Genomic DNA, 12,979 nt, shown 5'->3' with positions numbered 1-12,979 from the left:
GAACATTGCAGTAATGTGTTCAGCCTTCCGCCCAATTCCTCTCGCCTTCTCTCTCTCTCTATCAATGTCACTCTCATACACAGATCACACACAGATCACATACGTATGCTCGCACACACACAAACACACACACATGCACACATGCACACACACAAATCACAAATCATCAGAGAGACCACTGGTGAAAAAACGAACATGTCATCTCACCTGCTTTGTACAGAGTTGACTGCGGCCTGCATGATGGCAGCGGCTGCCTCCTGGGCCTTGCGGTTAACGTTGCCCAGTGATGGAGGGCCCATCCCTGGGCCTGCCGGCTGGGGCATACTGGGGGAGCTGGGGGCCATGTTGGGGTAGGGACGGCTGCCCGCGCCAAGACTGCGGCCCATGGGCATGGGCTGCCCGGGACCCTGGCCGTGCATGGGGCTGCTGGCATTCATACCCAGGCTGTTGGTCATGCCAGGGCCGGGGCCGCTGTAGTTGGCACTGGGGGTCCCGCCGTAGTTGGGTGGGTAGTTACCTGAGGAGAGAGGAGACATAGAACATCTGGGAGTTAGTAGAGGCCAGTTATACTAGTTTCATGTAGTCATTTTCTCTCATTCACTCTGCATCCACTGTAGAGGAGAACCTAGAGGCCTGGCACGCAAGGATACTGTTATATACATGCTTTACGGGTCAACTGTAAGTTGCTTTAGATAAAAGCGCCTGTTAAAAAAGCGCCTGCATTATGTAGCTACGACGTCATAGCACAAGGATTATATTGTCATAGAAATTCAACGTCATATGTCAAATAGAAGCAAATGTCAGATGAAACAGCTTACTTGACACATACTACAGCATGACTTTTTTGACTCAATAACCTCTGTAGGGTGTATCTATTTAAATGTGAATACAGTTGTTTGTTTCACTGAAGCCATTGCCATTGATATTGGCTGCAGATTTGACATCTATGGGAGGGGAGGGATACTGAATCGCCATGTGAACAATTGCACAGCTTAAGCTTGAGTTTGAGAAACACTTGAGAGCCACTGTAATCTGCAATAAAGGCTTTCTTCCTGCCCCAGCAGCCATGCAGCCGTGACGGCACAAGCCTTCCTAATGCACACTTAAACCCCTACATTTTGGCTTAACACACTCCAGAACCAGCTGGAAAAGGAGTCACAAACACAAACATTCAAGAAAACACACACACATGCATGCATGTGCACACACACCACACACACACGGAAAATGTGGTGTCCCTTTTGTGAAAGGGGCTATTTACTTTGATTTGATTAAGAGTGCTTTAGTTGGGGCTCAAAGCCTAATCCTCTGAGAATATGTCTGGAAAAGGGGATCAAGTCCCTTTAAACCTGAATGAGGAAAGTTCAATGACAATATTCCACGCATGGAACAGACTCCAAAAATGGAAATAGCTTTTGGTGTCCTCGAGCTGCTTCAGTGGAAAGACATTCCTTATGACATAAGCCTGCGAGTCCAAATCCCGGAGATGGGATTTATATCAAATCAAAATAAGTATTTCCCATGAAACTCTGCTGCTCCAGTTGAATTTGCCCAGAAGGTGTGATGAAATATAGTGTAGCAGGAGATGTAGAGAGCCATATGTGTATCTGGGGAGCCTGACTGATTTGGAACACGGTTGACACCTGTCAAGGGTTTTGGGACCTCATCGCCAACTTTCCAAAAAGGGATCCATAAAAAAAAAGGATGTTGTAGGACAAACACAGGAGGATATATTGAAACATGGATAGGGTGTGTGTGGATGTGTGTGTGCATGTGTGTATATGCAGTGAGACACAATACCATTCCACTCTCTTTTCGGCAGTGACATTGTTGAGAACCATGGAAATCATCTGTCCTGTGATATCCTCCCTCTCCTCCCCATTGTACAGTACGTGCTGCAGCTGAAACGCCTGAGTCAGCGGTCGACACTGTACAGCTGCTGAACCCCAGTCACACTGGTTGGGCTCTGGCTCTGCTCCATGGCTTCTCAGTGCTCTGTTTGTATGTGTGTTGTTGTGTATCACTGAGGCCTATTTGGACACTCCGACTGGGTTTTTCCATCTTTAGCATCCAGGCTGCCATCCAGAAAAGAGCAAGAGGCAGAGCCTGTGAAGTTTCCATGAGGGCCTGGGTTTCCTAATCTACTGTGGTTAACACTTCCACAAACGTTACCATGAGAGTCGTATGGACGAGGAGGACCACATAAAAGTGGACGTGTTCTTCACAGAGTTCATCAATCATACTGTATTGACATTTAAGAGACTATATTCAGTTTAAAAGCCACGTTTAGAGGGACCAGAGATACACTTCAAGCAGCTGGTTGAGAAAAAATCTATCTTGGTTCCATTCAAATTTTGGGGTCTTTTTTCAGGTGGACAAGAAGGAATTACATTCAGCTTCCCTGTGAGATGTTCTTCTTCAGCGTGAGAATAGTTCATTTCCAAGATGGCTGGTAATGTAGCTGGTGCCATGCCAGGGTGCTACTTCAGGGGAGAGTAGTGTTGCCTCTCCCTGCTCCGCTCTGCTCTCTACAGCCACTGAGGCCCATCTCTCACCCAGAATACCACTACATGATCCAGGGCTGCTCTGAGGGGCCTCTCGTCCTCCTTCAGACTTTTACACAGCACTCACACACCTAAGCATCAGCTTTATTAGCTCATTTTGCTGTTCAGGCACATTTACAAGCAAAACAGAGAGAAAAAGCAGCAGAAATATATAATTTCTCCTCCATACCTTCCCATTCTCCTGACCCAGCCCTCCCTCCCGTCTCAGGCTGCGGTCGCCTTTGGGAGGTGTGGTATTTATAACCGACAGAGAGAGGCAGAGAGAGGACTGTGGTGCGATACCAATTACATGGAAATTCCAGGCATGGTCATGCATTCTGAGGACGCTGTTGCCGAGCTGTATTTAATCTCCACACTCCTGCGGGAAAAGGAGGACTGTGACCGAACAGATTACAGACACTGCTTCCTCAGCAGACTGGATGCAGCGTTGCTAACAACCGGCTCACCCATCCTGGCCTCGGCAGGAATCTGTGGACTCCATCACTGAGGAACGTAACGCAGATTACACAGCAGTAGTCTACAGCTGCAGGACATAGAGAATGGCCAGAGTTGCTTAGCTAACGTTAAAACCAAACTGTATAGTATGTTGCTGAACACAAACAAATGGGGGGCATGACAGCGTTCTTTTGGAGAGAAGAATTATGGGTAAAAGTGAATTATTTCCTTTTCTATTATGCAGAAATTCTCTCACATTCTCCCTCTCTCCCTCCCTCTCCCACTCCTTCCTCTCTCCCTCTCTTTCCCCTCCTCCCTCTCTCTTCTGGCCCGAGGCCCCAGGTAGATCCTCTCAGAGCCACCTCAGCATCTATCTCAACAGGGCATCTGTTGTGCAGCAGGGCTCCGGAGCACCGCAGGGCTCCGTACTTGGTCCAACCCATTTCCCAAAACCTCCACTGGCCCTGCAGCTCTCTGGGATTGAGCTCTCCTTTTACCAAATAAGGTATAAGGGCCCAGCAAAGCATCCAGACTCACAAACTGCTGTCCAAAGCATGGCTATTACCAGTGGGGTACTTAACCTCTTAGCGGTGGGGGTGAGAGTGGGATGTTAGCTGTGGGAGAGGCACAGCAGGCTTTTCCTTTTTTCACTGACTCTGTCTTATAGCACTCCATATAGCTCAGGTCTGTCTCTACTGCATTGTACGTGGCTTATAGAGCACGTCTGCAGAGCAGCTGCGGGAACAACTGGAGGCACTTTAACAGAGCTTGGTATCAACAAACTGTACTAGATCATGCAGAAGGACTTGGGCCTCTTGTGTTTGAAAGGGAGTTCAAAGGGCGTCAACATTTTTTGTAGTTAAACATTGTACGTGGCCAACCCAGATGCTGTACCTCATTGCGTTAGTAGAGAGGAGGTAGGGGGATTTCCTTGTGCTGACCTGAAGGTTCTAGTATAATTTCCCTTGATAAAAGACAAATGCTGTAGCATTTAAGTTACACAATGAAACATGAGAGAGTTTTCATGTTCTTAGCCAGAGTACAAGCTCAGCGTGTCAGTGTGTATCAATGGCGAGACAGAAAGTGAGAGAGAGAGCGAGAGAGAGAGTGTAGAAAGAGAGTTTGTATTGGTGACACACACACACTGATGTGTGTTCAGTTGTTCACAGCCTGGGGCTTGGATCTTCTAGCAGTGCCAAGACTGGCCAAGAAAAACAGAGTGCAGGGATCAGGAACTTGGAGTGCGTTTCCATGTTGGTTTAATGGGTTAGTAATTTTGTGGCGCGGGGAGAGACGGGAAGCAGATGGAGCCGTCATTAAGAACAATGAGCAGCAGCTGCCTGGCCTGTTCACCTCAGCCCAGGCCCCAGTCAAGACAGACCAGCCGGAGCAGCCCAGCCTGAACAGACCAGCCTGAACACACCAGTCTCAACAAACCCTTTCATAACCAGGGCCCAGAGCCCACCCCGCACCCCCGCCACCAGGGCTGCAATCGCCTGGGGGATCCATGGACCCACTCCAACACACATGTTCCTCATGGGGGGTCTGTGTGTTTGTGTGTTGAGAGAGAGAGAGAATGAAGAGAGAGAGAGAGATAGAGAGAGAAGAGTGTGTGTATGTGCGTGTACTCTGTCTTTTGAGTGTATGGGGGTGGAGGGTTTGGCTTGTCACTGGCAAGAACATCCCTCCTGTCAGCTGTGCAGCGTTTCACGCTCATCCAACTCCAGCCTTTTTATATTTCAGTTTTGTTCTGCCTCAGCCACTGGCTGTCATCCCAGCTAAGTCACATTAGCACATAAGAGTGGGTGGAGAGAGACCAAATACCACATGCATTAGAGCTATTAATCAACATGAACTAATGTGAGGGTCTCAGCAATATTACAACAACACACACATGGACGGTGCCTTCATCACAGTGACACATTAAAACACACATTACTAATACCCCATTTCCTTTGGTGCATATCCAGTGGAACTAAACACAAAAGCAGATGCAAAGATATGGGAGTGACTGCTACTTTCTAAAGCCGTGTTAGAGAACACTCAACTCTAAAAGCCAGTTTAATTGCAAAGAATTATTCTAACAATTTTTCCCACCAAGTGCTGAAATGGACTGGTGTGTTTTGGAAGACTTTTTGGCTGGGGAAAAGATAGCCAGCATATCTGACAGGTGACTGGCTTAAAGTACACTTAATTCACACTACCACTTACAATTCAGTGTTTGGTCAAATTGAGTGACCACAGACTATAGCTGTGTTCGAATACCCATACTAACGTACTGTATACTACATACTTAATGACTATGTACTACGTACTATATACCATTAATTCATTTTAGTATACTGTAAACGAACGGTATCCTTTCAGTTGAGCGTATTAGCGATACACCTGTCTACCGGAAGTTGATGCTGTTGCTATGCAACCTCTTGCTAGCTTGTTAGCATAACAAATTACTAGCTAGACATCTTACGACTTTGGGTGTGTTCATAAATTCAATCTGGGAGCGTTCGGAAATTCAGAGCGTTGTCAGATTGTCCGTTCGTAAATTCAGAGCGTTCAGAGCGCACACTTGACGCTCTGGCCAAGGAGTAGGGTTGATCCGAGCTTTCTGACCTCACAACGGCAGTCAAGCACCCAAGCTAACTGGCTAACTTGCTAGCTACTTCCAGACACAAATGACAGAACACCTCATTCTGACCATTTTACTCGCCCTAGCAGAGCTGGTTAGGCTGTTTTCATGTTATCCAGAGCATCAGTGACTGTAACGTTTACTGACACCGGCCATATTCAACGGGTGTTGTGAGTGTTCGTAAATTCATCAGTTATTCTGTGCTCTGGCACACTCAAACAAGAGTGCTCTGAAATCGGAGTAGCTAGCCAGAACAAACTTACGAATGCACCCGAATTAACAATGACCATTGAGAACGCACAACGACTATACCACTTAGCTAAGCTAAGAATGACGTGAATAATCAAGTCAATAAACGTTGGGTAGTTCGTTAGATAGCATATAGTTAATATACTGGCAAGTTCGATGTATTAGTAGCCAACTTGTTAGGTAGCTAGCTAACATACCGGTACATACTGCTGTAATGATATGCTATGCAGTTCGTAAGGATAGCGTAGCTAACTAATTGTCAGCCAACATAACGTGTAACGTAACTTATTTGAATAGTAATTACTTTACGACTTCTGGGCCTGGACCGGCAATACCCCCGTGATGCACCAAGCCCTGTCTGGACCCTGGTGTGGGAGGCCCCGACCCTGGAGAGGGATTGACGTCTGGTTCTGGAGTGGAGCCGCTGACCGGAGCTGAACTGGACCCCGGTGGAGCGGACTGCTCTGGCTATGGACTAGAGCAGCTGACCGGAGCTGGACTGGTCACCGGTGGAGCGGACTGCTCTGGCACTGGAGTGGAGCAGCTGACCGGAGCTGGACTGGGCACTGGTGTAGCGGACTGCTCTGGCACTGGAGTGGAGCAGACCGGGCTGTGGACATGCACCACTGGTCTGGTGCGAGGAACAGGCATGGGCCACACCGGGCTGGGAACACGCACCACTGGTCTGGTGCGAGGAGCAGGCCCGGGCCGTGCCGGACTGGAGACACGCACCACTGGTTTGGTGCGAGGAGCAGGCACGGACTGGGAACACGCACCACTGGTCTAGTGCGAGGAGCAGGCACGGGCCGTGCCGGACTGGGAACACGCACCACTGGTTTGGTGCGAGGAGCAGGCACGGGCTGTGCCGGACTGGGAACACGCACCACTGGTCTGGTGCGAGGAGCAGGCATGGGCCGTGCCGGACTGGAGACACGCACCACTGGTTTGGTGTGAGGAGCAGGCACAGGGCATACCGGACTGGATACACGCACCACTAGTTTAGTGTGGGGAGCAGGTACGGGCCGTACCGGACTGGATACACGCACCACTGGTTTGGTGCGGGGGGCAGGTACGGGGCGTACTGGGCTGGCAACACGCACCACTGGTTTGGTGCGGGGAGCAGGTACGGGGCGTACTGGGCTGGCAACACGCACCACTGGTTTGGTGCGGGGAGTAGGTACGGGGCGTACCAGGCTGGAGACACGCACCACTGGTTTGGTGCGGGGAGTAGGTACGGGGCGTACCAGGCTGGAGACACGCACCACTGGTTTGGTGCGGGGAGCAGGTATGGGCCGTACCGGTCTATGAAGGCGCACTGGCGGCACAGTGCGTAAAGCCGGCGCATAGCCTGGTGCCTGCACGGACACACTCTCCTCAAAGCAAGTGCGGGGAGTTGGCTCTGCTAAACCTGGCTCCGCCAGCCTCTGCTCTAAGGCCCGAGCTCTCTGCTGCTGGAGGGTTAACTCCTCTCTCAGCTCCTCCTGTTGCCTGGCCAGCTCCTCTCTCCATGCATCCACTAATTCCTTCTCCCTTTGGGCCTCCTGCAGCGCCTCCTTCTGAAGTGAGAGCTCCTGCTCCCCCTTCTCTAACAGCCCCCATAATGTGGTGGCCTCCTCTCTCATACTGCTGATCCGCAGGTCTTGGAGGACCTCTACAATAGCGGCCTCCTCCTCCACAGTCAGCCCTTTCACGGCCTCCTGCTGCTTCGTCGACCACCTCGTGTGCCCCCAATTTTTTTTTCTTGGGGTTGCCTCTCGGGTCTCCTTCGTCGTTTGGCATTTTGGAGTCGCCGTCTTTTCTCCCTCGCTGCCTCTGTTTGCTCCCAAGGAAGGCGATCCATACCATCCTGGATCTCCTCCCACGTCCATGATCCTTTTCCTTCCAGTATCTCCTCCCATGTCCAGGCTTTCTGCTTTTCCTGGGCACGCTGCTTGGTCCGTTGGTGGTGGGATCTTCTGTCACGTTCGTTGAGTACAGGATTGGAGCAAGGTGCAGCGTGGAATGCATACATGTTTATTAACGAAGTCACACACGACAAAACAACAAACGCAACGTAACGTGAAGCTCACAATGGCTACACACAAACAAGCCAAACAAGAGTCAAAATCCCACAACATAGGTAGGCAAAATGGCTACCTAAGTATGATCCCCAATCAGAGACAACGATCGACAGCTGCCTCTGATTGGGAACCACACCCGGCCAACATAGAAATATACAATCTGTAGCCTCCAACTGCTCTTAAACACTAGTAAAACTAAATGCATGCTTTTCAATCGAACGCTGCTGGCACCCGCCCACCCGACTAGAATCACCACTCTCGACGGGTCTGACCTAGAGTATGTGGACAACTACAAATACCTAGGTGTCTGGTTAGACTGTAAACTCAACTTCCAGACTCACATAAAGAATCTCCAATCCAAAGTTAAATCTAGAATCGGCTTCCTATTTCGCAACAAAGCCTCCTTCACTCATGCTGCCAAACATGCTCTCGTAAAACTGACTATCCTACCGATCCTTGACTTCGGCGATGTCATTTACAAAATAGCCTCCAACACTCTACTCAGCAAATTGGATGTAGTCTATCACAGTGCCATCCGTTTTGTCTCCAAAGCCCCATACACTACCCACCACTGTGACCTGTACGCTCTTGTTGGCTGGTCCTCACTACATGTTCGTCGTCAAACCCACTGGCTCCAGGCCATCTATAAATCACTGCTAGGCAAATCCCCGCCTTATCTTAGCTCATTGGTCACCATAGCAGCACCCACCCGTAGTCTGCGCTCCAGCAGGTATATCTCACTGGTCATTCCCAAAGCCAACACCTCCTTTGGCCGCCATTCCTTCCAGTTCTCTGCTGCCAATGACTGGAACGAATTGCAAAAATCTCTGAAGCTGGAGACTCTTATCTCCCTCAATAACTTTAAGCATCAGTTGTCAGAGCACCTTACCGATCACTGCACCTGTACACAGCCCATCTGAAATTAGCCCACCCAACTACCTCATCCCTATATTGTTATTTATTTTGCTCTTTTGCACCCAGTATCTCTATTTGCACATAATCTCTTGCACATCTAGCATTCCAGTGTTAATACTATTGTAATTATTTTGCACTATAGCCTATTTATTGCCTTACCTCCATAACTTGCTACATTTGCACACACTGTATATATATTTTCTGTTGTATTTTTGACTTTATGTTTTTTACCCCATATGTAACTCTGTGTTGTTTTTATTGCACTGTTTTGCTTTATCTTGGCCAGGTCGCAGTTGTAAATGAGAACCTGTTCTCAACTGGCTTACCTGGTTAAATAAAGGTGAAATAAAAAAAAATACATAGATACCTAGATATTCACATGAAAACCTCTATCATTCACACCCTGACCAACCTAACTAAAGAATAACAGGCTTTCAAGGTCAGGGTGTGACACTCATTCCAAAATCATGGGCAGTAATTTGTAGTTGGTCCCTCCTTTCCTGCTATAACAGCCTCCACTCTTCTGGGGAAGGCTTTACACTAGATGTTGGAACATTGCTGCGGGGACTTGCTTCCATTCAGCCACAAGAGCATTAGTGAGGTCGGGCACTGATGTTGGGTGATTAGGCCTGTTAGGCCTGTGTTCGATGGGGTTGAGGTCAGGGCTCTATGCAGGCCAGTCAACTTCTTCCACACCGATCTCGACAAACTATTTCTGTATGGGCCTAGCTTTGTTCACGGGGGCATTGTCATGCTGAAACAGGAAAGGGCCTTCCCCAAACTGTTGCCACAAAGTTGGAAGCACAGAATCGTCTAGAATGTCATTGTATGCTGTAGTGTTAAGATTTCCCTTCACTGGAACTAAGGGGCCTAGCCCAAACCATGAAAAACAGTCCCAGACCATTATTCCTCCTCCACCAAACTTTACAGTTTGCACAATGCATTAGGGCAGGTAGTGTTCTCCTGGCATCCGCCAAACACAGATTCGGCCGTCGGGCTGCCAGATGGTGATCGTGATTCACTCCAATGGCGGCGAGCTTTACACCACTCCAGCTGACGCTTGGCATTGCGCATGGTGATATTAGTGTGCGGCTGCATGTGTGCGGCTGCTCGGCCATGGAAAACCATTTTATGAAGCTCCCGACTAACAGTTATTGTGCTGACATTGCTTCCAGAGGCAGTTTGGAACACGGTAGTGCACGTTGCAACCGAGGACAGACAAGTTTTTTACTCGGCGGTCCCGTTATGTGAGCTTGTGTGGCCACCACTTCGTAGCTGTGCCGTTTTTGCTCCTAGACATTTCACTTCACAATAACAGCACTTACAGTTGACCGGGGCAGCTCTAGCAGGGCAGAAATTTTATGAAATGACTTGTTGGAAAGGTGGCATCCTATGACGGTGCCACGTTGAAAGTCACTGAGCTCTTCAGTAAGGCCATTCTACTGCCAATGTTTGTCTATGGAGATTGCATGGCTGTGTGCTCGATTTTATACACCTGTCAGCAACGGGTGTGACTGAAATAGCCGAATCCACTAATTTGAAGGGGTGTCCACATACTTTTGTATATATAGTGTAAAAGTAGATAAGTATAATGAAACAACAGATGTAGTGCTCCTACCTTGGGGTCCATACTGGTTTGCCTGGGATCCTTGGGGTCCGTAGGGGCCACTGGAGACACCCTGGGTGTAGTGTCCGGGCCCCATCCCTGGGTACATTTGTCCTCCAGGACCAGGACCAGGAGAGGGGTGAGGGGACATGGAGGGCCCCGACTGAGGTGGTGGTGCAAACTGGGAGCCAGACTGGTTTCTCTGCATATTGGACATAAAGCCTGGAACACACAGAGACAGCACTGACAACGGACTGTGCTTAAAAGTATTGCAGCCTATGTAGACACACATAAACACACACACACAAACACACGCCTGGTTTCTGTAAAGAGTTAAAGATCCACTCTTTATGCAGGGTGAAACAGGTGACTTGACCCATCTGCTATCTCTTAACCTCCCTCTAAAGCTTTGATTGAAAACCAGACAAACATGATGGTTTTCTCCTTTGAAGGACGAACAGGGTGTAGAGGGGTGATTCTGAGAATACTATAATCCTCTATAATGTCTTTAGGTCTTTTTACTCAAAGATAGACATCAGATTGTTAGTATGGCAAGCTGGCAGTGCATTGTGTGTAAGGCCGTATATACTGATACACTGTACATCGATAGGACTGGGTAACATGGAGGCCAAGGGAACAACTGATACACACACACGCGCACACACACACAAAATCAACTACGCTGTCTGCTTTTGTGTGTGTGTGTGTTTGTGTCATTATAATAATAATAATAATTTGGTGGGTGCTTATATTTGTCCTGTTTCACACATGTACGTGTGTATTATAAGCATGTGTGAAATGGAAATGTGTTTTTTGTATATTCCAACTCAGAGAGTGGGGTCAACGGCGACCCTGGAGCAATTAGGTTAAGTGCTTTGCTCAAGGGCACATCAACAGATTTTTCACCTTGTCGGCTGAAAAAACGGTGTGTGTGCGTACGTGTGCAGAAAATGCACTTGCGAAATAAGACAGCAATTTAACCATGTCTGCTGTGTAATTCTAAGCTGTTCCAGGAACCGTGAGCTCTCAATTCATGGAAAAGGCTCTCAGCTCAGCTTCCCTCCACCATTCAAATTGACATTTGAAGTGATCCTCACAGGGCTTCACTATTATCACTGCAACCCATTTCATTACAATCTAAACCTGAGACCGAAGCCACAGAAAAGGTCTCCAATCTGCCTCGAATGGTAAAGGTCGCTGGCGCTGCAGCCAATCAGAAGAGATAGAGGCCTTCTCTAATATTCTGGATCAGCTTTAAATGGATTGGCTGCGCTGGGCTCGGCTTGGCTCACGCACGCATGCACACACAAACACGCACAGATCCACTAGACTGAGAGGCTATACATTGCTACAGTCCAGCTCTTTACTGAGTAGGGTTGTTAAAAGCAGGCCAGAGATGGCAAGAGTATTTGTCTTCCTCCATGTCGGCCTATTCGGCTGAGAGAGCGAGAGAGCATGTGAGGAGGCTGTGAGAGAGAGGGAGGGAGGAAGAGAGAGCGAGAGGGGAGGCCGGAAAGTGCTTAGACTGCAAGCATGGGTTTAAGGGGGACATTATTCTAATGTTTTGCTTCCATTATCGTAAGGGATTTGGAAAAACACTGTGTAAATTGCCTGGAAAAGGTATGGAGAGAGGAACATTGTGCAGACAGTTGCTAAAAGCAAATAACGCATTCAAGGATTTTTTTCCTCCCTCCCCAGCCAGGCAGGCAGTGAGTCAGAGAGCAGAGGCTCTTAGCTGGACAACAACAACAGGCAGCGATGGGAGAGAGGGCGAGAAAAAGTACATTCAACATTATTCATGGAATGAGAGCGGCTCTTAGGAGCAGCCACTTGGACCATGGGATTCACTAATATATTCTAAACAGTATTGCAGTATGCTAACCACTGTGCTTCCAGTGTCACGTGAAACCAGAGCCGACCATTACATTTATGTTTATTTTATGTTTTATGTAAAATAAGTGTAACAGCTTTGCATTGCTCCCCACTCTCTCTCTCTCTGTCTCTCTCTCTCTCGGATCACCACTGTCTCTCTCTCTCTCTCTCTCTCTCTCTCTCTCTCTCTCTCTCTCTCTGTCTCTCTCTCTCTCTCTGTCTCTCTCTCTCTCTCTCTCTCTCTCTCTCTGTCTCTCTCTGTCTCTGTCTCTCTCTCTCTCACTCTGTCTCTCTCACTCTCTCTCTGTCTCTCTCTCTCTCTGTCTCTGTCTCTCTCTCTCTCTCTGTCTCTCTCTCTCTCTCTCTCTCTCTCTCTCTCTCTGTCTCTCTCTGTCTCTCTGTCTCTCTCTGTCTCTCTCTCACTGTCTCTCACTCTCTCTCTCTCTCTCTCTCTCTCTCTCTCTCTCTCTCTCTCTCTCTCTCTCTCTCTCTCTCTCTCTCTCTCGCTCTCTCTCTCTCTCTCTCTCTCTCCATGTCTCTCTCTGTCAGATGTTAACTGGTCCTTGGTGAGCTGTAGAGGAGCATTAGACTCAATGTTAATGCTAGTCATCATCCTGCCTTTACACAAACCAACAGGGACAATGTTGTT

General features: G+C 48.5%; 1 protein-coding gene across 1 annotated transcript in view; it reads right to left on the bottom strand.

Annotated features, from left to right (window-relative positions):
- Positions 1–12,979, bottom strand: part of LOC121544480 (AT-rich interactive domain-containing protein 1B-like) — a 257,508-nt gene that overhangs the window by 56,183 nt on the left and 188,346 nt on the right. The window contains 2 exon segments of the mRNA XM_045209158.1: positions 208–517; positions 10,471–10,680. Of these exon segments, the coding sequence (XP_045065093.1) occupies positions 208–517; positions 10,471–10,680 (520 nt within the window).

Source organism: Coregonus clupeaformis, chromosome 29 (genome assembly GCF_020615455.1).
Source record: "Coregonus clupeaformis isolate EN_2021a chromosome 29, ASM2061545v1, whole genome shotgun sequence".
Classification (NCBI taxonomy): Eukaryota; Metazoa; Chordata; class Actinopteri; order Salmoniformes; family Salmonidae; genus Coregonus; species Coregonus clupeaformis.
The sequence above is the reverse complement of the archived record's forward strand: the minus strand, read 5'-3'. Positions and strand labels throughout refer to the sequence as shown.